Source organism: Clarias gariepinus, chromosome 19 (assembly GCF_024256425.1).
Source record: "Clarias gariepinus isolate MV-2021 ecotype Netherlands chromosome 19, CGAR_prim_01v2, whole genome shotgun sequence".
In the NCBI taxonomy this organism is placed as follows: Eukaryota; Metazoa; Chordata; class Actinopteri; order Siluriformes; family Clariidae; genus Clarias; species Clarias gariepinus.
The window spans coordinates 19,242,080-19,270,002 of NC_071118.1; the positions used below are offsets into that span (position 1 = coordinate 19,242,080).

At 38.1% G+C, this 27,923-nt stretch overlaps 1 protein-coding gene across 1 annotated transcript; it reads left to right on the forward strand.

Annotated features, from left to right (window-relative positions):
- The first annotated feature begins 1,191 nt into the window (after window positions 1-1,191).
- Window positions 1,192-27,646, forward strand: agpat2 (1-acylglycerol-3-phosphate O-acyltransferase 2 (lysophosphatidic acid acyltransferase, beta)). The gene is made up of 6 exons (XM_053479082.1): window positions 1,192-1,643; window positions 15,411-15,544; window positions 18,802-18,977; window positions 21,267-21,362; window positions 22,628-22,700; window positions 23,882-27,646. Exons 1-6 carry the CDS (start codon window positions 1,468-1,470, stop codon window positions 24,037-24,039), a joined length of 813 nt encoding a protein of 270 aa, XP_053335057.1. The 5' UTR covers window positions 1,192-1,467; the 3' UTR covers window positions 24,040-27,646.
- Window positions 27,647-27,923: the final 277 nt, after the last annotated feature.

A 27,923-nucleotide genomic window follows, 5' to 3' on the forward strand; every position in this document is an offset into this window, starting at 1 on the left:
TGGGGGGGGATGAAAGAGAGAGAGAAAAGAACCATTGGATCAGTTGTGATCATTTGACGCTCAATTGCAAGACTTCGCTCGTTTACAAAGTTTAAATCTTTCCTTCTACAGTCCAAAGACACGCAGATTAGGCTAATTAGCTTTCCAACATTGCCTATAATGTGTGAATGAACATGTATGTGTGTGTGCCCTTTTAAAGCAATGAATCATGCATTATTTTCACAGCAAATTAACAAAACCTAATGTTTTGCTGAAAAATATGTAAAACGTATTTTAATTAGCGAAATAAAACCTACTTTGGATGTATATATCAACGTCACACAATAAGTTACCAACAAAAGAATATCCTGATGGTGTCGACAAAATTCCACGTTATTCTAGATCATTTCTGAAATGTATGTAGGAGCCAGTTTGTTTGTGCATCATTTGCTAGATGCAAATTTTATGTGTTTGAAATTTATAAATTTTATGAAAAACTACCCTAAATTTAATATTGATTTAAGACTGAGTAGCAGATACATCTCAACATTTACTGTTCAAAGAGATTATTGCATTTTTCGACGTCTTCAGCGTTGCTTTACAATGTACAAAAAAAATAAAATCAGGACTGACCATAAAGTAAGAAAGTGGTCCCAAATTTATAATTAGTGTATATATTAATAATTACAGTTTAATATGTTGTTAACATGTTATTGCTACAGTGCTAACCACTACCCACCATGCTCTTCATTTAGTTATTTTCAAAATTTTATTATTAGATTTCTCACCTTAGTATAGAGTGATTTTATGTTTTTATGTCATAAAATGACATTTACAGAAAAAAAATCTATTAATTAACGAAATATTGAAATCATTATGCGTAGTGACAATGAAAAACACCCAGCAGAGGTGAAACTGGGCTGCAGATGTCTCCAGTTTAATACATTTCTAAGAATAGTATTGTAGTTGTAACATGATGTGCTTAAAAAAGATTCTAGAATGTTCTGGAGAGTGCTAGAAGTCTTTTATTTAACCGTAACTTATTTTATCTCTCTTGTTCAATTTTATGTTCTTCAACTGTCATAAGATTAGCACATCAAATAGTAAGTACATCGCTAATGCAAACAAAATCTCTTTGCGTTATTGATCTCCAAGCACACATAATGACGTGGAACGTAAACATCGAGAACCCGGAAATGCACACTGAAGCGCCTTCCGCGTGCTCTCCCCGCTCTGAGAAGCCCCCACTTCCTCACGGGTCGCACAGCCGAAGGGACCGCGTTTCTCGTCTTAGTCTGAGTGTTCCGTCTCTCTTCTCTTTTGTCTCCATTGGCATTTTCCGTTTCGCCTGATCTGACGTAGTAGAGGTTGCTCAAGCGTTTTATTGAAACGTGGTCCAATGTGGGCGTCGTTCAGCTTTTGCCTATTACACGCAGTCCGAGCTCAGCGGTGTGTGTGTGAGTGAATGTGTGTGTGATTGGAGGCGGCATGGAGGTTTTGTGGCTCCTACCGCTGCTTGTCTTGCCGGTCCTGTTTTTCACCAGCACCACGTTTGTTTTCTATTTCAAAAAATGTTTCTACGTGGCGTATATGATGCTGCTAGCCATGATCGCTATTCCCATCTGTATCGTGAAGAGCGGCGGACGGGACGTCGAGAACATGCGGTGAGTAATGAGCGGGAGCTGGTACGACACGACACTGCACCGCGCCGTTAGCCAACTGGGCTAAATGTTAAAGCGCCTGAAGCAGACCGGATTCCAGTATCCAAGACATGGCTCAGGCTGAGCACGAGCGCACACACGGGGACAGTTATTTCTTGCTAAATGTATATGATTATAGCGAGCACCAGGAAGAGGTGGAATTAACCAGACATAACGTGGCTAGTTTATTGTGGCTAATGTCTCAGTCGAAGGATTGTGTCACCACAGTGTGCATTGTGAATAGATAAATGAACCATTGTATAGTTCCGGATCTTGTGGAACCAGATGTTCACGAGCTAACCCATGCCAGTGTGCTAGCTATGCTAAGCTACAGGAGCTTCTCTGTCATGGCCTCCAGGTTGACATTCCCAGTGCTGTTGTGGTTTGATTTTATTCAATTATCAATGAGGTATTTCCTTCGAAAGCTGCAAACTGGCAAAACATATCCAAAACATTGGGTTTAAAATTTAACTCTGTTTAGTTCCTAACATCCCAATAATACTAATGATTGTAAGTTGAAGTGTTAATCATGTTTGCAGACAAGCAATGTAATGTAATAACATAGGTGGCACGGTGGAGTAGTGGTTAGCACTGTCACCTCGCACTTCTAGGGTCGGGGGTTCGAGTCCCGCCTCGGCTCTGTGTGTGTGGAGTTTGCATGTTACCCCCCACAGTCCAAAGACATGCAGATTAGGTTAATTGCCATTCTCAAATTTCCTGTATGTGTGTGAGTGTGTGCCCTGCGATGGATTGGCACCCCAACCAGAGTGTACCCCGCCTCGTCCCCAAAGACTCTAGACTCCCCAACCATGTACACAGGATAAGCTGTATAGATGATAAGAATATAATGAAAATTAGATCATTTATTCAATAATTTTTAATACGTTTTTTTTTTTTCAACCAGCTCAAGTTTTACATATATTGAGGTGGTTGCCGCTCAACTAGTGTGTATTGAGTTTGAATAGGGTTAATAACCTTGTTTAGATCACACCCTAACACACACACACCAGATCAATAGTCGACTAAAGAGCCACGTTGACTCATAGCTCAGCTCCCACCTTCGTTCCAGTGGGACTTGTGAAATCCTGCTTTTGGTGTTGAATATTATTTTTGTTAAATATGGACCCGAGCTTTTGGATGAGGCTTATGATTTTGTGTGCTAGTTATGGTTTTATATAGTGTTGAGAGCTGTTCTCAAGAAAGTAGCTGAGACTTGTTTAAAAAGTACATGTACGACTTTGTATACTAATTTTCATATTCATTTGTTTGTCATGTTCAATGGCGTATCAAGTTACAAACTGGGGTCACTTAGCATATAATAAAATAGTGTAGGATAGTCTTCTCAATGTAGAAAAACTAACTTCTGTTTAGTCATGGCACCACAATTTAAACTTTAATTCATTTACAAAATACTTCGTAAAAAGAAATGAAGAAAGCAGGGAAAAACTACTAGTGACAGAAGTTGTGACATGTAAGTAGTAATGAAGTAGTACCTGTTTTTAAGAAGAAACTTTAAAATGAACACTAAAGGAATGTTCAAGGTGAGGTAAGATTTGTGTTTGATTGCTGGGAGCAATAAGAATCAGTGATTGGCTGCACGCGAAGTGTATTCAGGCTAATAGTGGCTTGAGTGAACATGCCCTCTAAATTAGTTCATCAGCAGCTGTGATGTGAGATGTAAAGTTATATCTAGTTTAATACCGTCACTAACATGTTCTGTAAAATACACCTTCTTCATCATTAATAGACATGAGCACAATGCTGCCTTTCCATATCTGTATCCTGTTTTAAATCCAGAAGTTTTTGAAACTTCAACTACACATATGCCATGCTTGATCAAAGCCATCCTGATCTCATAGATCACTAGCTGACTTGAACGGAACAAGTTCAGAATGAGTCCCAGAACATCATAACCTGGCACACTTGTGATATATTATTAAGGTTGCAGGCATATTTATGTAAATAATTTTAACATGCTTCAGGATTGGCCTTTTCTTTGGGATTAATGATCATCCAGGAAACTCTCTCAGTCAGACAGCAGATTAACAAAGCTGAAGAAAGGTAACAATAATGACCTTCATTGCAACAGCTTGATAATGATATTCATTCAGGTCAAGAAGCTATTGCAAATCATCTTAAAGATAACAGTAAGGGATAATCTGCTCTTAAGCATTGTTAGAGGTGACTGTTTAAGGGAACCAATCAATTATGTTAAGCTAGTATATGAATTCTGTGCCAAAAACCTCTAAGGAAGAGTCTGTATATGTAAATACAGCTACAAAAATAACACTGGCGTTTGTTATTGCTTTTGCTATGGATTAAATATCTATGATTAGTTTTGTTTCCTCTGTATTCTGTCTAACACATGAGCTTCTAGGAAAAAAGGGAAAAAACACTTTAAATACAGTGTGATTACACCACACTAAAAACGCTTCATCGCATGCTGTACTGACAGTTAACAGAATATCTATTCATTAAAATTAAGCAGAAGCCACATGGCTAGTAATTACATTTGCCATTTACTATTTCCCTGACTTCTATGTGTTCTACCATTGAGACCATCCATCCAGTGTGCATTTATAAACAAGAATGCAAGGGAAAAAATCCCCACGTTGTGTTCTTTTTCCAGTTTTTGTATTAGCCAGGGTTTGACCAATTAGATTTTCTCCTTAATTTGACCTCATATAAGACAAGACCTTCCCACAGCTAAGGGTCAACAGAAGCTCATTTACATGAACACTGAAACAGCACACTTGCAGGAGGAGTGAAATCAATAACAGCTTGTTAATGAAACCATAAAATAAGAAAAATTTCACATAATTGTCAGTATTGCTGACATGGATTTTGTTGTGCGAAGCTTTATTCTTATAAATAAAGCAACTATATATTTTTTAGATTTATAGAATCAGTATTGTATATAATTTTGATAATTGAAATGTAAATTTAACCTGAGGTGAAAATTGCTTGTGTTTATGTGTAATAAGCACAGTACCAACAGTCCTATAGCAAGGTTAGTGACTTAGTGGTTGAGACATTATTGTAAACGTTCTGGCCACATATCAAGGACACACCGATTGCAGTTTTCTTGACTGGGTTTGATTGATTCTGAGATCAATAATTGGCAGCATATTACTACTACCCTTTTAAAATGTAAAATCCATAGTATGTTCATAATAAAATACAGACTATTAAATATCTTTTACATTTTCTCCAAACGTTCACAAGGTTACAGGACCTTTGCCATTCAAATCTCAAAATAAAAAAAGTGCTGCAGGTTATTCGACAGTGCTTTTCTGTGCAAATAAAATCCTATAAATGAGGTGAGAATTACCAACCGAATGCTTACTCAGAACTTGTGTGACAAAGTTAATTGCACATTACATTTGACCTACAAAAAAGTACTATTGAAACTGTCTGAAGTACCAATTTAGAAATCATAGCCGATTTTCTTCATCGTGACATCATTATGTAACGTGGCTGTGGGGATTTTTGCCAGTTCAGCCACATGAGCAGTACTGAGGTCAGGTATGATGTCTTGTTCTTTTCAGGATGTTCAGTGTTGTTGAGGTCAGGACCCAGTGAAAATGAGATCACAGCCTTGACAAATCATGACTTTAGGATCTAGCTCGGGGCACGGGTCTGTTGTCACACCAACACATGGGTGTGAATTCCACAAATAAGTCGCAGGAAAGCTGATTAATACAAATGCTCCATAAAGCCTGATCCCAAAAGAAATCTATTGGAATAAAGTTAAACAATATAACATCTGCCTATACTGACTAAATGTTTATTTGTAAACTAAACAGTAGAAATCCAACACTTTTAAAAAACAAATGTATGCACAAAATTATAAAAACTGCCAAGAAAAAGAAAGGAAATGACTAAGAGAAAATGTCATCAATAATCACAGTTTTAACCATTTAATAGTTAGATTTTTTTATACTTTCTATTGTTTCATGCATGTTGTTTATATAGTTTATAGTGGAATAATTCAGACACGTCACCTCCATAACATAAAAGTGTCACATCCGTAATGCCAGTTTACCCTAAATCATTTATTCAAGGTTCTTCCATGCTACAAGTGTGATGCTTTCTGTAATTGTCTTTACAATTCAGAGTTTGCAGAAAACCTTCTCTCTCCCATAAAAATTTGTCACATCCATAATGAGGTAACTTCTCTATATGTTAGATTGTTGTGTAATTGAATCATTAATGCAAATGAAACATTTTTAATTAAATTGATGCACCATGTTTTGATTTAAAAATGTTCAAGTTTAGACATTCCTGTTGTTTTGCTGAATGAATGTGGACTCATGGTGAATGAATGTGGTGGAAACTTCACATGCCTCTGTCTTTCATTCAGTTAATTACTTTCAAGCATTTTATTCAATAATCTTCATGCATTATTCAGTGGGCTAGTGAAATGTCAGCAGTTTGGCACATGAGCAAGCCATGAGTCGAGCGGATCGTGGTTTATTGCTGACTCAGTAAGTTTGATCATATGTAAAAAATTTATAAATATTAGCATAAGAATTAAGAGAAGTTTTATTCTTTCTTCCATGTTGCTCTTGTGTGCATCTTTGTATCTTTACACATCAGTGTGGGGATAAACAAACCAACAGGAAGTTTCTATGAAGCAAAGACTGCCTGCTTACAGTGGAGAACTGATCTTGATAAAGCTTCTTGATAACTCCCTTACAGTAATACAGCATTAGTTCTTGCAGAGAAGGATGTGTGTGTACTTCTGGCCTAGCTGCCAAATCAGTCACACGTCTGTCTAGTAATAATTAATACATGCTAGCTATTTTTTTGCTTATATGTAAATGAGGTAAAAGTTTTTTAAGTTTGGGTCAAACTGCCAAGTTGCCACTGCTGGGCCCCTGAGCAAGGCCCTTAACCTTTAACTACGCAGTTGTGTACAGGAGACAAATATAAGTCATAATTCATGACAGTCATAATTTATAACATCTGCTTATACTGACTAAATCTTTATTTGTAAATTAAAGAGTAGAAATCCAACACTGAGTTAAAAACAAAACAAAAATATGCACATATATAGTGAGGTATATGTTTTTGCTATGTGCTTTTGATATGTTTTTACTTCACATGCCTCTGTCTTTCATTCAGTTAATTACTTTTAATTATTTGATTACCCTGGTATTTGATCACCCTGTGATTTTGCCAGTTTTCTTACTTAGAAATCATGGAGGGGTCACAATTTTCAGCATAGGTGCATTTCCACTAAAAGAGACAGAATATAAAAAGTAAAATCCGGAATGATTTTTTTAAAACAATTTATTTGTGAATTACTGTGTCAAATAAGTATTTGATCACTTGCTTATCAGCCAGATTTCTAACCTTCAAAGACCTGTTATTTTGCTTTTAAACAGTCCAGCTACACTCTAATCATGATTCTAAATTAGTAGCACCTGTTTGAGGTCGTTAGCTGTCGTAAAGACACCTGTGCACCTCACAATCAGCCAAAGTCTAAGGGTTAGTCCACACAAAGCCGGTGCGTTCCCTATCCGATCATTTTTTTTCCCTCATTCTAAAAAAACATTGCGTAAACACGGCGTCATCTCAAGAAATATCTGCGTACACACAAAACCACTGAAAACGGTGTAGTATATATGCCAGACCAGTATGGGCTGCTGTAATTCTGCCATAGAGATACACTATACACAGATAAGAAGACTTTGAGCATGCGCATAACCTTGCGCGTTGTATACGAACCAAGATGGTGATGTCCATTATCGCTTGTTGCTCATAACAGTTGCATAGAAGCAATAGATTTTGCCGTAATAAAGCTAGTAGGCTTTGTAGCAACACAAACACAATCATGTAGTCCGCCATTATTGTTGTTGCTGTTACATGTGACGCAGCCGACACGTGATGTGATGACATCATCGTTTCACAAAATATACGGATTGGCTGTACACACGAAACCGCAAATTTATCCACTTTGGGACCGGGTTTCAAAGAATAGCGGTTTCAGTCTCCTAAAACGCCGGATCCGTGTGGACGAAACGCCAATATGATAACAAATTTATGAGTATACAGCGAAACGCGTCTCCGTGTGGACAGGCCCTAAGTAGATACATGGGCAAAACCAAAGAGCTGTCAAAAGACACATGAGACAAAATTGTAGACCTTCACAAAGCTAAAAAGGGCTACGGGGCAACTGCCAAGCAGCTTGGTGAAAAAAGAACAACTGTTGGAGCAATTGTCAGAAAATGGAAGAGGCTAATGATGGCTAATGATAATGATGATAATGTCCCTCGGACTGGGGCCCCATGGAAGATCTCTCGTCATAGGGTATCAATGATGCTAAGAATGGTGAAGAATCAGCCCATAACTACACGGGAGGTGCTGGTCAATGCTGTGAAGAGGGCTGGGACCAGCGTTTCCAAGGCTACTATCAGTAATACACTAAGACGTCATGGTTTAAAATCTTGCATCGTACAGAAGGTTCCCCTGCTTAAGTCAGCCCATGTCCAAGCCTGTCTGAAGTTTGCCAGGGACAATCTGGATGATTCTGAGGATGATTCTGTCAATCTAGAGGAGTCATGGGAGAAAGTAATGTGGTCAGATGAGACCAAAGTAGAACTTTTTAGTCTTAACTCCATTCGCTATGTTTGGAGAAAGAAGAATGATGGATCTAAAAATGTTAGTAAAACAACTGACAGGAAAGACATCCAAATGCAAACAAGCAGGTCAGCAAGTCAGATTTTCATATTTTTTAATCAGGCACTTGTTACACTTTTGCTGATGCCATGGCTACAACAAACATTAAGCATATTTCCATGTTATTTGTACAAGTAGGAATCAAATAGTGGATATTTTTATTGTGCTTTATTTTAGTTAAAATCCTTATATAATAAAATCTATATAATAAGTAAAATATAATTAAAATTCCTGTTCATTTTTTCCCCATGGCTGTTAGGATGTTAGGACATCCTGTTAGGATGGCCTTTGTACTGAAGTGTGTATTTTCCTGGGTGGGTGTGTAAGCTTGCGTGCATTTGTGTGAAAGAACAGTAAACAGGCCAAGGTCGGTCTCATTCTCTCTGTGTAAAACCATCAGTCATTTCACACACACCCCCCCCCCATGAGAGCATGTCTATCCTTGTATGCATTCATTGTAAACACTGACATGGCCGTTTAAATAACTTGAGCCACACTGAAGCTATAGCAAACTACATGGGATAAAAGCCAGTTTTTATTGTATAGTTTGTGCACTCAGCAAAATCACTCCAGTGGCCTGCAGTCTTAGTGTGTCTTTCCACTTACTTATAAGCCTGGCTTGGAGCAGTGGGGAGAGTGTACAGGGCTACAGCATGATCATGTCTCAAATTAGCACATGTTTTAACCATGGGGCAGTCCTTATGATCTAAGGTTATTGGATTAAAATTAAATCACCGGTGTTGATGAATCAGTCTGGAAGGACGATGATAGAAAATGGCTGTCCTGATGATGAATAATTTTGTGCGGGATTCACCTTGCAAACTTAGTTTGTAGTCTAAGTGCAATTAAAATCTGTGTGTACACACGTGCATGTGTGTGTTAGTAGTCCTACACAATAACCCCCGTCCCCTTTGTCTTCTGTCGGGAGTTATTATTTTCAAAGGTAAAGTGCAGATTAAAGTTTGCAGTCTAAGTAAAGTTAACGTCTGTGTTCGTGTGTGTGTAAAAGTCATCCTACACAATAACCCCGACCCCTCCTGTTCGGTCTCTACTTTACACAAATCCTGATTCTTTTCAAAGATAAAGTGCAGATTCAATAGTTTTAATTTTACTTCATATTTTCTATTAATAATTTGAGGGAGAAAGTAACATTTTAGAATACGAATCAGAAAGAGCTTTCACTGTGAATTTTTTTTTCCCTAGGCGCAGTGATTGTTTTTGTGTTGGGAAGGAGGACTGATTTATTCAAGTGGATTGGTATGCTTTACATTATATGCAGTGTATGACTTACTTTCCCCCGACTTATGAACAGTTCCGACTTACAAGCATGCTCCTGGAATGGAACTCGTTCATAAGTAGCAGACAACCTGTACATAGAGACTAAAAAAAATACATTAGAGATAAAAGTGTTCAATGTCAACACCTGAGCACCACATCTACTCTCTCCCTTATGGCTAACTGACTACCTTAAATGATAATAAAATTTAAACATAAACAGAAATTTATATATAATCAACACTTATAATATTTGCCACTACATTAATAAAGACATTTAACATAAGAGACTTGATGGATTGGGGGGGGGTGTTCGGTTATAAATTGTGATTCTTTTGTGTGACAATTTAATCCAAAATCGATGAAAAAAAAAAACACTACTTTATGTTTATAATATAGATGATCCTGTCGTTAGAGTGTGTTTACAGTCTCAAAGGTTTAAAATTGTAATAAAATCCTGGAAAATTAAATATTAAACCAGGATATTTGTAAAATCGTGATACTTGTAGAATCTCAATTTTAATCAAATCAGCACCTAATATCGTGACGTCCTATCAGGAAGTGATTGGTGATTCCCTTTCATATTAAACCATGGAAACCTAGGTTCCTAGATGAGTATTCAATTCTGTTATGTATTGACTTAAGGTTTTATTTAGTTTTGCATTAGTTTGTTAAACTAGCATCACTTGTATGATTATTATGGTTGTCACAGGTAGTCATAGTGTAGTCACATGGTCACGTGGATCCTTTTAGTGTCCAGCTTCTCTTTCTCCTTGTAGTGGACGTGGACATAGTAGTCTGCTGATTGTAAATATGTTTCATTGCTACCTCAACTGCCACTCCAAGCATAATTCATAATTTATTTAAGATACATGATCTCTGGTGACAAAAGAAGCTGACCAGAACTTAATGAAACAACTATCTGTTTTGGCCAGTCAGAACGGGACGGTTTGTTCTCTTGGCACTCAACCTTTGCTTAAGGCCAGTATCACTTTGTTTTTTGCACGTTTACTGTTAGCTTGTTGTACTTTGACTCACATCACTCAAGTGTTTTTACATTGTACATTCTGTACTAATAAAGAAGTCCCTGTTGTTGTTAGTCCTTTAGCTGCGCCTATCGTGGAGTCGGCACACTGGTCCATCCGATCTGCATACACAACTTATCACAGGTTTTATGTGAGTGGCGATTTGGCATCGGGTGGGTGCCCACATTATGTCCACATTAACACTTCAGTAAAACCCTCAACCCTTAAAACTCCCAGTGTATATATTCCGGTTTTAGATTTTACATACTTCTTACTGTGTTTACTTCTGAAATATTTAATTCTGTCCTCAACACTTTCACTTTCACATATACTGTGTAACGGTTTATTTTGTTTGATTGAGAGAGGGAGGGAGAGAAATGGCAGAGAGCAGTTTAATGATCTAAAATATTTGTACCCTCTGCATATGCAAATAGTGATACTTTATATGAACTTGAAAGCACAGGACTTAAGCGGTAAGTACAGTACTGTCACCTTGAACCTCCAGGGTTAGGGTTTGAATTTTTGCCTCCGGTCTTGTGTTTAAAGAGATTGCATACCTACCCTGTCAAACAAAACTGCATCTTCACCAATCTCTTCCTGTCTTTCATATTGCTCCACATTAGTACTTCCCACTGGTACTGCGTAGGATTATTGCCAGGTTTGCAGGCAGATTACAAAATGATAAAGATTTTTACTGCGGAGGCAAGTTATAAAGAGTTTTGTTTTAAGTGTTTGAAGGTAAACCTTGTTACATTATCTCTATGTTAAGACAAATCTTAAATGTATGTGCATACATCTACACATTTATATGGGTGAGGGTTGAGTAAATTACCTGGGATTCTTGTGGTCTGTGGTCTGTGTTTTTTGCTCACCAGAAAGTGTGTTTGAGAATTACTATAGACATCCTGTCAGCTCAGACCAGTCTGGCCATTTTCTTTTTAGCAACAAAGTGTTTCCTGCTGCACATCCTCCACTCACAAGATTATCAGTTTTCTGTTTTCTGTGTGTAACCTGTGAAGACTTGTACAGTGGAACCTCGGATTACGAGTAACGTGGTTTACGAGTGTTCTGCAAGACGAGCAAAAATTTTAGAGATAGTTTGTGTGTTTATTTGGCAACCTGAGAGAAAGGAGCTGTAAACGCGAGCGAGCCCCTCTACAGCCCCCCTCCTCTCAGGTTGCCAAACAAACACACAAACTCTTCTCTGTCGCGATTGTTTGCAAAGGTGAGGAGCTTTTTAATTTGTTTTTTTTTGTTGTTGTTTTACTTACAGCAGTGATTCTGATAGTATGCGCTCACGTGAGTGTGACTAGGAATGTTCCTTGCTAATTTTTAAACCGTTTTAAAAACGGTCTATCCGTTAATGTGTGTGTGTGTGTGTGTGTGTGTGTGTGTGTGTGTGTGTGCACGCACATTTTACACACACCCACCCTGCGTGTACAAACGGAAACACTTATCTGTCGGGATTTATTTTTAAATTTTTTAAGGTAAAGTACAGGTTAATTTGTTTTATTATTACTTTATATTTTGTATTAATTATATTTATGTATTTATTTTTTTGGGCTGTAGAACGAATAATTTAAGTTTCCATTATTTCCTATGGGAAAATTAAATTTGGTTTACGAGTGTTTTGGAATATGAGCCCGCTTCCGGAACGAATTAAGCTCGTAATCCGAGGTTCCACTGTATATGAAAATCCTAGAAGATTGATGGATAGATTGATGGATAGATTGATGGATGCTTCATTAAATCCTGAAGGAAATTCTAATCCTAGAGCTTTAAATCAGGGGAAACTGTCAATTTGATTTGATTTTTGAGCATTGCAATATGCCATTTGATTTAATACCAATAACATTTATTGTCCAAAAATGTTTACTATCTAAATTGTCTCAAGTAGCTATATTTCTTGCATGTTTTAAATTGTTAAAAAAAAACTACTAAAAGTATGTAATGAACTTTAAAATGATTTGTAACTTGTGTTGTTAATTGTTTAAATGTAATATCTTATACAAGGCGATAATCTTTTTCCCCTGCCAATCTTCTGTTCTGTAAAATATCCACCGATAAAATCAAAAAAGAGAAGAATCTATACTCTCCAATAATGCAAATATTTGTAGAAGATGCGAGATAAAAAGTATACTTTTTAGGCTATTTAACATTTGGAAGTTTAACAAAATTTGTACATTTTTTTTATTAATTCAGAATCCAAAACAGGCCCTATGATTCAATTAATTGAGCAATGAAAAAGCAACAATTAATTGAGCAACAAGGGATTGATTGAATTACATAATCTTTAAATCTCAACTCTACAGCTGCTGAAACACTCAAACCTGCCCCTCTGGTACCGTCAGCCATTTCAGGGTTTAAATTGCACGGGTTGGACTTCTTCCACATGCTGATGACTGATGTGAGCATTCTCTGATCCTCTTGAACTGTATTTGCATGATTTTATAAACTGTCCTGCTGTCACATGATTGGATAATTGCATAATGGTGGACAAGTGAACTGCCACTGTCCTGTACTAATAAACGTCTCGCACTAGCATCCTTATGTTGTTGTTGGTCTTTCGCCGCAGAGGACCATCTGATCTTGGCACAGGTTTTACACCGGACCCTGACGCAACCCTCCCGTTTTATCTGGGCTTGGTACGGACCACTGCATCCAGTGGCTTTTGGGGTTTGGGCATTGGCTGGGAATCGAACCCAGGCCTTCCGCATGGCAGGCAAGATGCCTACCACTGAGCCACCAGTGCCCTCTTGTGCATCTTTAGTTAAGGTACATATACAGCAAAACAAATACCATGACATGAGGGTTGATCACCAACATTCTCTAAAATATCCATGTTTGTTATTTATTTTCAGATATTTTGTGTGTATTACTAAAATCTGTGAAATTATGTAAATATTTGCCCCCTGCTCTTTAAGTAAGGTATTTATTTAGACTTGGTTTCACATAATCTCGGTTTCTTATGAAGCGGTTATGAAACTTATTCACTTCCAGCTAATATTTAAAGCGGCACTGAAGAAGTTTTAAGAAATACTGTGTAAATTTCGCTACATTGACACACATTTGTGTGTTTTAAAATAGTTGCAGGAAGTGTGTGCAACCTCTCTTTCAAAAAAAAGCAATTCATTGCATGTATTTGTACTTTTTTTAGTGTAGGTTGGTAATGTGTTTAGAATAGTAATCTGCCACTTTCTGTTCTGTTATCGCGATCAGCCATGAAATTAAAACCACCTCGGGTTATGAGTTCCCTTCGTGGCAGTAGGATTTCTCTGTCCTCAGGGCATGGTTTGCAGGATCTATGGTGTGGGCCATGTGCAAAGCAGGCTGTGATGCACTCTGTCTTCTGGTGCTTTTCAATTGTGGTTCACTTGTCAGTGGTCATAATGTTGGTACCATAAGGCTGATCGGTGTACGTGTTTGTGTGGGTGGACTTTGTCCTCAGCACACCATTCCAGCCCTGAATTATTTGAAAACAATTGTCCATACAGGTGCAAAGGTCAAGGGATTGACACGCATAATAGTGCTTTACTACATCACTCTTAGCTTTGTTGCTCTCTATCCTTTACAGAGCAGTTGCTGAGTCACAAAAGGCAATTTTATAGTGCAGTTGCATGATTTGTGTAGTGAAAACAAAACCATGACTGTTGGGTAAAATTTGTATTAATAACTACTAAATATAAAATAACTATATATAATTACACATAGATAATTAACAATGGCTATTTATTTATCTTTGGCAATGATTATTTTCAATCTTATTTTTAAGTAGGCCTAATTGTACCTTTAAATTCCAGTGGAACCTGATGTAGTCTTCTGCTTTAGAAGCTGGTTTGTCTTGAAGATTGTTTATTCTGTGCACTCTGACATGCTTTTCTGACCACCACGATTGTAAAGAGCGGTTATTTGAGTTACAGTGGGGTTTGACCAACAGTGTTGTTCAACTTGCCTCTTTTTGTGTGTGTTTTGTGCACAATACCGAGACCTCTATAAGATTTTGATGCCCATGCTGAGATTAGCAGAAGATCAAAGATCGCAGAGATTAGCGGTTTCTGTAAAACATGTACGTGAGGCATATTTTAGACACAACTCCTTCAGTTAACTTGTGCAAGCAAGGCATTATGTAGTTTTAAATTATGTGCCTTGGCTAATTATTCACTATTTTAATTTCTCCACAATGTGTGTTTAAAACTCGGAATAAAAATTAGTTTTTATGTGCAGCGTAATTAGACTGAGGGCTGGGCTTATTTAAAATGCTCAGGATCTTAATTGTAAACCACTAGCATTTTTGCAGTGTAACTTTGGCAGGGTGCTTGGATTCATCCATGCACAATGTGATGCCGTCACCACCATGCTTCACACGTGTCTTTACCACACGTGGTCTCTTAAGGGCAAAACTGTGATGATGATCTGCTTATTTTTTTATCACTCTTTTTATCTTTATCACATTTTTGCTGTTTCTTTTTGTATGTTCATATGTCATTTAACAAACTCTGAGGTGGAGAATGCATGGATGTACTGCACAGTGTGTATGTGGGAAATTAGGTTGCCATGTATTAGATTTAAAGATTTTCTCTCATCAGACCGCAAAGCTTTACACCTTTTCCAAAAACAGATGACTTGTTAGCTGCTAATTTTCCTTTTCCATCCATATTTAAATTGTATTTTTAATTGTATATGTATGTATATGTGTCCTGTAAAACAAGTGCCAACCCATATTTGATTGTTTTTGCTTGTGCCATAGGGTCATTCGCTTCTTGGTGCGTCATGTGAAGTACTTCCTGGGTCTGCGCTTTGAGGTCAGTGGCTGGGAGCACCTGCAGACCGAGGGGTCTTATGTAATCATCTCCAACCACCAGTCATCCCTCGATGTGTTGGGTATATATATACACACACACAGACACACACAGACACACACACACACACGCACATAATTCAATTCAATTAAATTTTATTTGTATAGCGCTTTTAACAATTGGCATTGTCCCAAAGCAGCTTTACACAATCAAAAAAATTATTTAAGTTTGTATGGAATTCGAATGTGTATGAATCAAAATGGTCAGATAGTCCCTGGTGAGCAAGCCGGGGGCGACAGTGGCAAGGAAAAACTCCGTGAGATGGTAGTAGGAAGAAACCTTGAGAGGAACCAGACTCAACAGGGAACCCATCCTCATTTGGGTGAAACAGAGAGCAGGAATTGATCTGCATTTATACTGTGTGTTAGTTGGCAGGCAGTTCAGCATAACAGTTGATGTTAATTGATGTTAATATGGAGTCCAGTTGGCTATTCAAAACTCAGGTAGACTTGTATGAACTATCGAACCGTCAAGTCCTCAGAGAAACAGTTGCCAACATCAGTCGAGGCCAGAACCGTCTTCTAGGTAGCGAGAACCATCCCCAGACACGAGACGCATCCCAAAGAGACACACGGGGCATCATGTGACAAGATCTCCAACCAGAAGCGGGGCACCAGGATGGGTCAGACAGGTCCGGAGGGCAGAGGGAGTCTGGATCATTGGCAGCTCAGGAACGACATGTGTAGCTCGACAGAGAGAGGGAAAGAAAGAGAGGGGAGAGAGGGAAGAGAAAAAGCGGGAGAGAGAGCAGAAGAGAAGAGATAACAGTTAGTTAGTTAGTTAGTTAGTTAGTTACAATGTATTATTATTTGGAATTTATAAAATGTAAATTATTTGTGATATAAACATAGTTGGCTGTAAATCTTTGCATAAGTAAAAAAAAAAAAAGAAGCCAGATTTACAAAAGTTTGCTTGCATGTTGATGACGAGCACTTGTGAATTTTTCGGGTGAGTGCATTGCACAGCTGATTTGCATTTGTTGACACTCACACAGCTCCATTAAATGCATCTCACTGCATCACTACACTAAACTACATGAATGGCAAAACAGTCTTACAAGTAGAAGTGAATGTGTTTTTTTTTTTTTTCCTTCTGTGCCAATGAAATACAGGGGTCAGACAATGAAACTAAAACGCCTGGTTTTAGACCACAATAATTCATTAGTATGGTGTAGGGTCTCCTTTTGCGGCCAATACAGCATTAATTCATTTAGGGAATGACAGGAGTGCTGCACAGTGGCCAGAGGTATTTTGAGCCATTCTTCTTGCAAAATAGTGGCCAGGTCATTATGTGAAAACGTTTCCTGACTCGCTCCTCTAAAATACTCCAAAGTGGCTCAATAATATTTAGATCTGGTGACTGTGCAGGCCATGGGAGATGTTCAACTTCACTTTCATGTTCATCAAACCTTTCTGTCACCAGTCTTGCTGTGAGTGTATTGGTGCATCATCCTCCTGATACACGGCACAGACTTCAGGATACAGTGTTTAAACAATTGGGTGCACATGTTTCTCCCGAATGGTTCGGTAGTCCTTGGCAGTAACGCGCCCATCTATTACAAGTATTGGGCCTAGGGAATGCCATAATATTGCAGCCCAAACCATCACTGATTCACCCCCATGCTTCACTTTGGGCATGCAACAGTCTGGGTGGTATGCTTCTTTCGGGCTTCTCCACACCGTAACTCTCCCGGAGTGGAAAACGCAGTGAAGGTGGACTCCTCAGAGAACATTACATGTTTTACATTGTCCACAACCCAAGATTTTTGTTGTTGGCACCATTGAAACGATGGCATTGACACGAGTGACCAAAGGTTTGGCTATAGCAGCCCGACCATGTACCTTGACCCTGTGGAGCTCCCAACGAACAGTTTTGCTGGAAATAGGAAAGTTGAGGTGCAAATGTAATTCTGCAGTGGGTTGGGGTGCTGCAGTTTTATGTTTTTTGGATGCAATCCGGGTTAGCACCCGGACATCCCTTTCAGACAGCTTCATCTTGCGTCCACAGTTACTCCTGTTTGATATGGTTCATCCTTCTTGGTGGTATTCTGACATTATCCTGGATACCGATGCATAGATGCTGATTCTGTTTGCATTGTAATCCTGTAAGTATTACAAACTTAAATAAGTAGCTTTTACCTCCAATGCAAACTAAAAATTATTTGAAAAAAATCTATTTTGCATTGCCACACTAAAGAATCACGATGCACCACTGAATCTATTTTTCTATTTCTAGTTGTTGTTTTTTAAGTGTTTTGGCTGATGTGTTAGTGTTGTACATAATTAAATGAAAATGCCATGAAAAATAGGACCAATTTATGAGCCAGCCTTCATCCTGTGAAAATAGCATACCAGTTTTAAACATCACTTCCTTCATAAGCATGACAAGTGCTAAGCCTTACTCCAGCGGAGGATGAGTCTTTGATGGAGAGTGCAAAGAGGATTAAACTTGACTGTTCAGAATATATAAATGATTCTACTCCATAGAATATTTTATTTTTAAATTAGAAGAGGTTTATGATTATAAGCCTTTGTATGTGTGAAGTTTCAAACACTCAGGAGCATGATTAGGATCCGAAAGTTTTTCCAAAATTTTTTTTTCTATACTACCAGATTTCTTGTAAATTCCTTCAGAACAATTTACAAGACAATATGTTCATATCCTGCTTCATAAATTGGTCCCAGTGTTGTTAATTATCTAAATTTTATTGTAGTTAAGAGTACAAAAAAATATTTTTTTAATAATAAATGTATGTCAAATGTTGGGGAGAGGAAGTTGGAGTTCCCTCTACAGGCTAAAAGTTCTCTTAAATTGAATCTGAGACTCTATTTGAGCCCACGATACACCAGGGAACACTATTGTCCTTGTGCCAGCACTTCTCACTAAACTCTTGAATACATAATACTTAATTTATTACATTAAGTACAAAACATGTTTTACATTTATCATGGTGAACTAGGATTGACGAGCCTCTTTAATAGGAATATCTCTACCCTATATTTTTTTTATTGAATAATTGCATGGATGAGCAGAGGTACAGGGGAACATGGTACATTAAATATAATTTTGTAGTGCTGATGTTAACAAGAATCATTTATCATTCACCACTTTTTCCTTCTGCCCTGCGTCAGTGTAAATATGCTCTGCTAGGTTATTTCTCAGAACATGAGCAGGTTGGAGACTAACATGTCAAATGTCCGGCGTTAATCTGTTAATCCCAGTTTTTAACAGTGGCTATTTCTTGATAATAGTTAATTCCTGGTTCTTTTTCCTGTGCAGGCATGATGGAGGTTTTGCCTGATCGCTGCACCACTATTGCCAAGAAGGAGCTTCTGTGGGCAGGAACAGTGGGCATGGTGTGCTGGCTGGGGGGCATCGTGTTCATCAACCGCAAGAAAACTAGTGATGCTAAGAGCGTCATGGACGACACTGCCAAGATCATGCTGCACGAAAAGGTGTGCCTGTCTAACCTTCAACCGTACCAGCCTTTTAGCATGGACTATTGTTACAATCAAAGCAGGAGCCTGAGACTTTAGTGATTGATTAAGCGTGCAGGTTTTAGGCATGAAAATAATGAAATACTGGTCCAACTTCTCCATGTAGACAGATTAGCTTGATTACGGCTGCACAATGCCATAAATCAGGAAGAAAGATGAGCGAAGTGACTGAGTTGTATGACTGAATAATTCGCTAATCTCTGATTGGTGAATTAATAGTGTTGTGTTACACTGTGTGACCGATATAGCAATCTGGTATTGTTCTCAAGTAAATAAGTGAACAAGGTAATGCAGTGTGATGTGAATGCAGGGAAATACATGCACCGTCATTTAGAAATAAGATTGTGTGTATGTACAAATTGAATTGAATTGAATTGAATTGAATTCAATTTTATTTGTATAGCGCTTTTAACAATTGTCATTGTCGCAAAGCAGCTTTACACAATCAAAAGAATTATTCAAGTTTGTATGGAATATGAGTGTGCATGAATCAAGATGAGCAGATCGTACCTGGTGAGCAAGCCGCGGGCGACCGTTTGCAAGGAAAAACTCCCTGAGGTGGTAGTAGGAAGAAACCTTGAGAGGAACCAGACTCAACAGGGAACCCATCCTCGTTTGAGTGAAACAGTATAAATGCAGATCAATTCCTGCTCTCTGTGTGTTAGTTGGCAGGCAGTTCAGCATAACAGTTGATGTTAATTGATGTTAATATGGAGTCCAGGTAGTAATTGGAGACAATTGCAGTCTTGAACTATCGAGCAACCGCAGCCAAGTCAAGTCCTCAGAGAAACAGCTGTCAACACCAGTCGAGGCCAGAACTGTCTTTATGGTAGAGTGAAACCATTCCCAGACACCAGACGCATTCCAAGGAGACACACGGGGCATCCATGCAACGAGATCTCCAACCAGAAACGGTGCACCAGGATGGGTCAGGCAGTTCCGGAAAGGGGGAGTCTGGATTACTGGCAGCTCAGGAACGACATGTGTAGCTCGACACAGAGAGGGAAGAAAGAGAGGGGGAGAGAGAACAGAAAAGGGAAGAGCAGAGAGGAGACATAACAGTTAGGTCTGGTCGCAGTCACATCATGTATAATGTGAATGTATATTTAGTGTAGAGTGCAAGCAGAGACTCCGACAGGACTAACTATAACAGCATAACTAAAAGGGAGAGCCAGAAGGAAACACACATGAGGGCTTCCTGAGATGTAAAGCAAACAATCACCTCATCGTCAACAAACCTAAATGATCAATGAGAGTGGGGAAGACGGCATCTAAACATACCAGTTCACCTAATACTCCTAGATCTGCCCCTTTACCCAAGACAAATCTATTTATAAAAATGCTTGATTAAATAAAAAGCAATGCGAGACCATTTAATGTTTTATATGTCATAATTAATATTTTAAAATCAATGCGAAATTTCACAGGGAGCCAGTGAACTGAAGATTAGTTTTCACTTACTTTCAAGGTGAAGGTAATTGAGATCGTGATCCTCACACGGCAGATTAATCATGCAGCCCTACCCTCAACCCTTCATCCCTCTGGACTTGCCTGACCCATCCTTCGGGCCCTATTTCTGGTTGGGGTTCTCATCACAGCGACAGCACTCACTGCTGCCAAAGAGGATGGCTCCATATGGTCTGCCTAAAGATACATGTGATAACTGATGACAGTTCCACATAATAACCACAATAAGATTGAAATTTAAGATTGAAATTGCCACAGTCAATTTCGTACCCAAGTCTCTGTTAGAAAACGGCTGGTAACCTTAACAAAGTGGGCATGTTAACTACACACATTCTCTGCTATAGAACTTGCACTTTTGACCTAATAGCACACAGTTATAGTTAGGATTTAATAACAGTCATGCTATTCGGTGCCACACAAATGAGGATTGGTTTAATTTTGAGTTTCTTTGTGATTTCGGGGAACTTTTTCTTTGCCAACGCTGCCTGCGCATCTGAACTAAACCACGGAGCAATGGAAAAATGAACTTTTTCTTTTACTCCATGTGGACGGCACTTACTTGGGGATGGCACCAGGATATGCACTATTTGAATAAGGCAAGGTGACGAGACAGTGTAAGGCTTTGGGCCTTGTTCTGTTAACTAAGCAGATTTTTTCAGACCACTTCATTACAATAGTATTTTTAAATGCTGTAGTCTTATAACATTTAGAAGCTAAATATTTGAAAATTTGTTGAATTAAAAAAAATATATAGTTCTCTATATCTGTCTGTCTTTTCAGATCCGCCTGTGGGTGTTTCCTGAAGGAACACGGAATCAGAAAGGTGATATTTTGCCATTTAAGAAGGGCGCGTTCCACCTGGCAGTACAGGCCCAGGTAAGTAGGATCACATTTAACACTAAAGACCGAGCTTGTTTAGTGGTGTTTAGACTCTATATCAACAGTTTTTAGTTGGCGACCCCATTTTAATGTCTGTGCCGTTTTTTTGTTTTTTTTTGTAGTTGGATAAATGAACATAATCATAAATAGTAGGATTACTGTAAATAATTTTATACATTGTGTTGAGAAACTATTTATAGACAGTTTAATTTAAAAAACATTATTACATGTCTCAAGTCCATGTACATCACAAAATTGCTAAAAAAAATAGTAGGAGTGTTGGGGATCACAAATTCATAACGTATCATGGATTTTGAGTCATGGATCTGATCACTTTGGTTAAGCCAAAAAAATAAATAAATGATATAAAATATAGGCGGCATGGTGGTGTAGTGGTTAGCACTGTCGTCTTGCACCTCCAGGCTCCGGGTTCGATTCCCAGCCAGACTCGATTCCCGTCTCTGTGTGCATGGAGTTTGCTTTGCATGTTGGTGGGTTTCCTCCGGGTACTCCGGTTTCCTCCCACAATCCAAAAATATGCAGGTTAGGCTAATTGGCCCGTAGTGTGTAAATGGGTGTGTGAGTGTGTATGTGTGTGGGCCCTGAGATGGATTGGCATTCTGTCCAGGGTGTACTCTGCCTCGTGCCCCAAGTTTCCTGGGATAGGCCCAGGTCCCGGCGACCCTGAATACAGGATAAAGTGGTATAGGAGATGAATGAGTGAGTGGTAAAAATTATACTTCTGCTTTGCTTTAGATGGGAATTTAATCGTTATTGTTAATTTTAAAATAGTCTATACATTAGCTAGACCAGCCAATTTCAACTATCTTAACTCATTCGCCAGATAGGCGGAAGCTAATTAGTGACATCACCCGGTTTGTGCACAATGAGGACAATAATACATGCCATATGTTGCGTTTACTCTTTTGCCCACCCCTGTATGTGATTTAGGACACTAAGTGTAGTAAACAGCAGAGGGTGCCACTGTTCCTCTGGAGCACATTAACTCAAGCTCCCACACACACCTTTTGTACTGGCATTGACATATTTGTTAAGGAGCAGCCTGTGTTTCTCAGGCCGTTCCCAGATGAACTTTGTGCTCTCATACAATTTTTACCAATGCCATCTGGGAAATCTGACCTTGGGTTTTTTTTTTAGCCTGGGAAGATAACATGGCTTGTCGGTTTATTTTAGTTATTGACCTCCTCTCATTTCTTTTTTCTCTTTTCCTTTTTTCCTCTGTCTATCTCCCACGCCCACAGGCTCCCATCATCCCCATTGTGTTCTCCTCCTATAGCAACTTCTACCTACGGAAGGAGAAAGAGTTCAAATCAGGTGAAAGATTTTACGTGTTGTAACTTTTGTTCATTTATTAATCATACCTGATTTTCGATGTCCCTTATGATTCAAGTGTTTTCTGTTAACTTGGAGCTAAATGGTTGTACAAAACAGCTTATATTATTTGGTATAATGTTTAGTTGTTGGGTGTTGGGATTTAATCTTCTCATGTAGTGAGCCTTCAGTACAAGCTGTCTGTATGTGTAGCGCTGCCTGGTTGAATTTCTTCCTCCTCTGGTTGATTTCCATGTCACATTCTGTTAAAAATTTTGTTGCCACATCGCATCTGTCTGTTCACTCATGAGTAATTTTATGAAATTTCTCTGGGTTGTGTTTGGATTGGCGAAACAATATTGAGCCGTATGAAAGTGTCACTTGAAAAAGTAAAACCAGCGCTTGGGATGAAATTTATCGTGATTAAAGGTGTAAAACCGATTGACATTTGCAGAATAGTTAAAGAACAGTACAGTGATGAGACTCTTACAACTCTTAAGACGTTTGAATGATTCAAATGTTTTAAAGAAGGCCGTTCAACCATGAAGGATGATCCTGGCCGGGGTGCCCTCTGCAGGTGTTCCTGTTAACATCCTGTGAGTGGGACACCTGACCCTTGAAAATCGATGAATAACTTGTCACCTACTTGCAGAAGAGACGCACATGTCTGTGGGAACTTTACGCGCAATCATTTATGGACACCACCTGCACGTTATAGGACCACCGCTGGGAGTTACAGTACTAACTGCTCGCACTAAGCATTTCCACATGTTTGACATATTAAAGGAGTTCCTGGGAGGCCAGCATCAAAAGTCTCAGTTTGACTTGAACACCCATCATGTTTTTGTGTCCTAGTTTCTTAGTGTATTAGCTTACAGACATGGGTGACAGAATTCAACATAATGCCCACCATTCATCCACGTGTACAGTTTAATGTACAGCTTTGAGTTTTTTTTTTTTTTTTGCTTATTGCTAAGCTAGGCTAAAATTCTTTGATGTGGCAAATGGGAATGTACTTTAAGCTTCAGTAAAAAATAAATTTTCTCTAAAAGGTTATAAACCATTATTATTACCTTTGGTAGAGGACTCTTTGGGCCCTAGTGTATGTAATTGTGATGTGAAGAACTGGTTGGTGTCTTATGTTGTTAGTTGTGTTTATGTTTTGTTTTATACTTTTCTTACAGGAGCGATCACTTTGAAGATCCTCCCCAAAATTGAGACAAAAGGCTTGACGTCAGACGACGTGACGTCACTCTGTGACCGGTCGTACGCCGTGATGCGTACTGCTTTCCTGGAAATCTCTGGCCAATCATCTCAGTCTAATGGGCCGTCCATTCACTGAGCATCTCAGTGACCTCATCTACGGTTTCTCTCTCATTGCCTCTCACAGCTGCAATGCTTTCTGACGGCTCAAGACTTTGCAGTCGTGGTGATTGACAGTAGCCGTGGCAACTAGACACTTCAAGTATCTCCTTCGGTGTCCATATAAAACCACATTACACATTTTTACACATGCGCTCACATACACAAGCACACACACACACACACACACACACAATACACAATACACTCTGGTCTCTCATTTGGGGACATTTGGAAGTGCATGGGTGTGGAGTTAAACGAGGGAAGCAACTTTTGACCTTGCCTACTGGGCACAGTCTGTTTGGAGCATTTTTTCAATCGCTTTATTTCAGAAGGGAAAATTTCTTGTGCATTTATTGTGCATGCCTTTGGGACGCTTCGTCTCCCCTTCGCTTGTTAGATCCTGAACAATTTATCATGTTTTACTTTTGCTGCCTTTTCCCTGGTAATCAGTTATTGTAGCTGATTTTTTTCCCCTTCATTTGTTCTTTTAACTTGTTATCCCTCATGTTTGTGTTCATGTTTGTTTTATTTGCCATCAGTCCTGCCTTAGGAACTCTAACCAATCAAAAGTGTTCCTTACATGTAAAACTACCACCAGTGGCAAACTTCCACCATTCCAAGTCTCTACCCCTTAAAGCAGAATTCGACATGTTGGGAGAAATTTTTCACTGGATTTTACTCAGTGTTGCTAATATTATTTTTCCTTAATATGCCTTATTACTGGAGTTTGCACGTAAAAAAAACTAAACCTAACCATTTATTTTGCTTATTGTTTATTTATTTTGGATTCCTGCCTTTTTGCCTTTTAAAGTTTCATCCGTTGTTTTTTTTGGGGGGTGGGTGGGCTGTTTCTTTAGCTGTAAATGAAATGTAGTGTTAGATTGTATCGGGGTGTTGGCTGCTAAAAAAAACAAGAAATAAAATCCAGCCTATTAAAATGTAGTATTTAATAATTTATTTTACTTGTGAATTAGAAATGGGTATTTTTTTTTTTTATTTGGTGCTTTTTGATTTGCCATGATGCGTTTAATCTGTCATAAATTTATTCTGTTCTACCCGATTAAACAAACAGAATCCACCACAAGCCCCCCATTTTTTTTCCTTTTCTTTTTATCCCACTTGCCTTGAGCAGTTCACTGCATTTCAAAGTAACATTTCAGCAGCTACTCGATAAGAAATGTGTAGAGATTGCAACCCCACACATGCGTCTTTTTGCTTGTGTATGCTACGTTAACTTTCCAGCCTTATATGTACATGTATCTTGATTATTTTAAAACATTGAGAATTCTTGTTTTGTTAAAACTGCTAAATTAACATGCCATCTGCTATGAAATTATTGGTTTCATTTTAATATGACCTTTTGATTAATAATTACTTATTTAAATATTTAAATTAATCTATATAACGATTTTCACTTTTTGAATTAAATTTCTGAAATAAATAAACTTTTCAGTGATATTCTAATTAATTGAGATTTACCTGTGTGTGTGTATACAGTCAGCCAAAAAAAATGTATACACACTTCAGTAAAAGATAGACTTGTATAAAAATTTTAAATACTAAATACTGATATAGATAATATAATATGTGTGTATTTTATATATATATATATATATATATATATATATATATATATATACACACACACACACACATACTATTTGTCATATTGATACAATCGAGTTAAAAAAATATATCTATATGAACTGTTTTTGTGCTATGTATGTAAATTTTCTTTGCTACCAGGTACAGCACCGAGCGAGTCAGGTAGTGAAGGATGAGAGTGTTCAGACAGTTTTGTTTTTTTTGTCCCTCCTTTTCCAAAACAGAATTTTAGTTCTGTTAGCCTCAGTTCATTTTGTGTAAGAATATTGTATTAATTTTAACTATTTCATATTGACTGAGGTGAAAAAGCTGATATGAAAGTGTAAAGGTTATTTCTAAAAAAAACAGTAGCTGAACGGTCAACCTTCTGAAAATTGCAGAAAATATATTTTAAGTTGTTTTTTGTTTCTCTCTTCTTGATGACATATATTTGATTAAAATGTTTTATTGTGCTTAATATTGTTAAAACTATACAATTTTTCTTTTTTCTCCATTTTATTTGGGTTCAAATAAATATTTATTTCATTTGGAACACCATGCAGTTGTTTAAGGCCTTTTTTAAACTTATTATTTCCTAGAAGTTGAAAGCACATAATTGTCCAGTATGTTTGTGTTTGCTCTAATTTTAGAGTTTCCATCTTTTGGAACTAAGGGGCAAAAATATGTTCCAGCATGACTGTGCTCCTTAGTACAAAGCCTACACAGAGCCCTGAATAAATTAGATAAATTGGAATGCAAACTTTATACCAGGTCTTCTTGTTTGACCTAACTAATGTTTTTGTGGCTGAGAAAGAAGAGAGGCTGATGCTCTAACAGCAAAGAGGGGTACAACTCTGGAACGGGATGATAAACATCCCAGGTGATTACATACAAGGGTTGCACAATGAAACTGAAACGCCTGGTTTTAGACCACAATAATTCATTAGTATGGTGTAGGGTCTCCTTTTTGCGGCCAATATAGCATCAATTCATCTTGGGAATGACGGATACAAGTCCTGCACAGTGGCCAGAGGGATTTTGAGCCATTCTTCTTGCAAAATAATGGCCAGGTCACTACGTGAAAACGTTTCCTGACTCGCTCCTCTAAAACATTCCGAAGTGGCTCAATAATATTTAGATCTGGTGACTGTGCAGGCTATGGGAGATGTTCAACTTCACTTTCATGTCCATCAAACCACTCTGTCACCAGTCTTGCTGTGTGTATTGGTGCATCATCATCCTGATACACAGCACAGACTTCAGGAGACACAAGTATTGGGCCTAGGGAATGCTATGATATTGCAGCCCAAACCAGGACTGATTCACCCCCATGCTTCACTCTGGTCATGCAGCAGTCTGGGTGGTACGCTTCTTTTGGGCTTCTCCACACCGTAACTCTCCTGGATGTGGGAAAGACAGGAAGGTTGACTCATCAGAGAACAATACGTTGCCCACAGCCCAAGATTTTTACTGCTGGCACCATTGAAACCGATGTTTGGCATTGGCACGAGTGAACAAAGGTTTGGCCACATCAGCCCGGCCATGTACATTGACCCTGTGGAGCTCCCGACAAACAGTTTTGGTAAAAAACAGGAGAGTTGAGGTGCACATTTAATTCTACAGTGAGTTGGGCAGCTGTGGTTTTATGTTTTTTGGATACGGTCCGGGTTAGCACGCGGACATCCCCTTCAGACAGCTTCCAATATTAATAATAATAATAATAAATACAATTATTTTTAATACTGCATTAAAGGACTTGTTAAGATTTTTGATTTGTTTAGAGTCTGCTATTTAAAGTCGTTAGGGTTTTTTGTTTTTCCATGTCACTAAAGATTTTCATGAATATTGCATGAAATCAAACAAGTCTGTCTAACATGTTTACTTTGTGTGTACAATCCGGTCTACTCTCTTCTGATGAATATGTATACATACAAATATATAAAATGCTGAGTGTGAAGGCTCATTGTAGTGTCTGATATTACATGATCATTATACACAAAGCTGCAGTGGATATGAACACAGTGTGTTTAAAATATATATATTGACAAAATAAACTCAAATAAATGTAATTCCTTTTTCCATATGGGAGAATATTTTTTACTGCATTTCACTGTATTGCTTTGAGCCTGAACAATAGTAAAATATTATTACATAAAAAAAACTATTCACACATCAGGCCTTGATCTTTTAAATAAAAAATGACTTTATTACAAAGGGCTACATTGAAAATGTAATAAGGTAATACACTGATAAATGAATTCTCATGCCATTACTGAT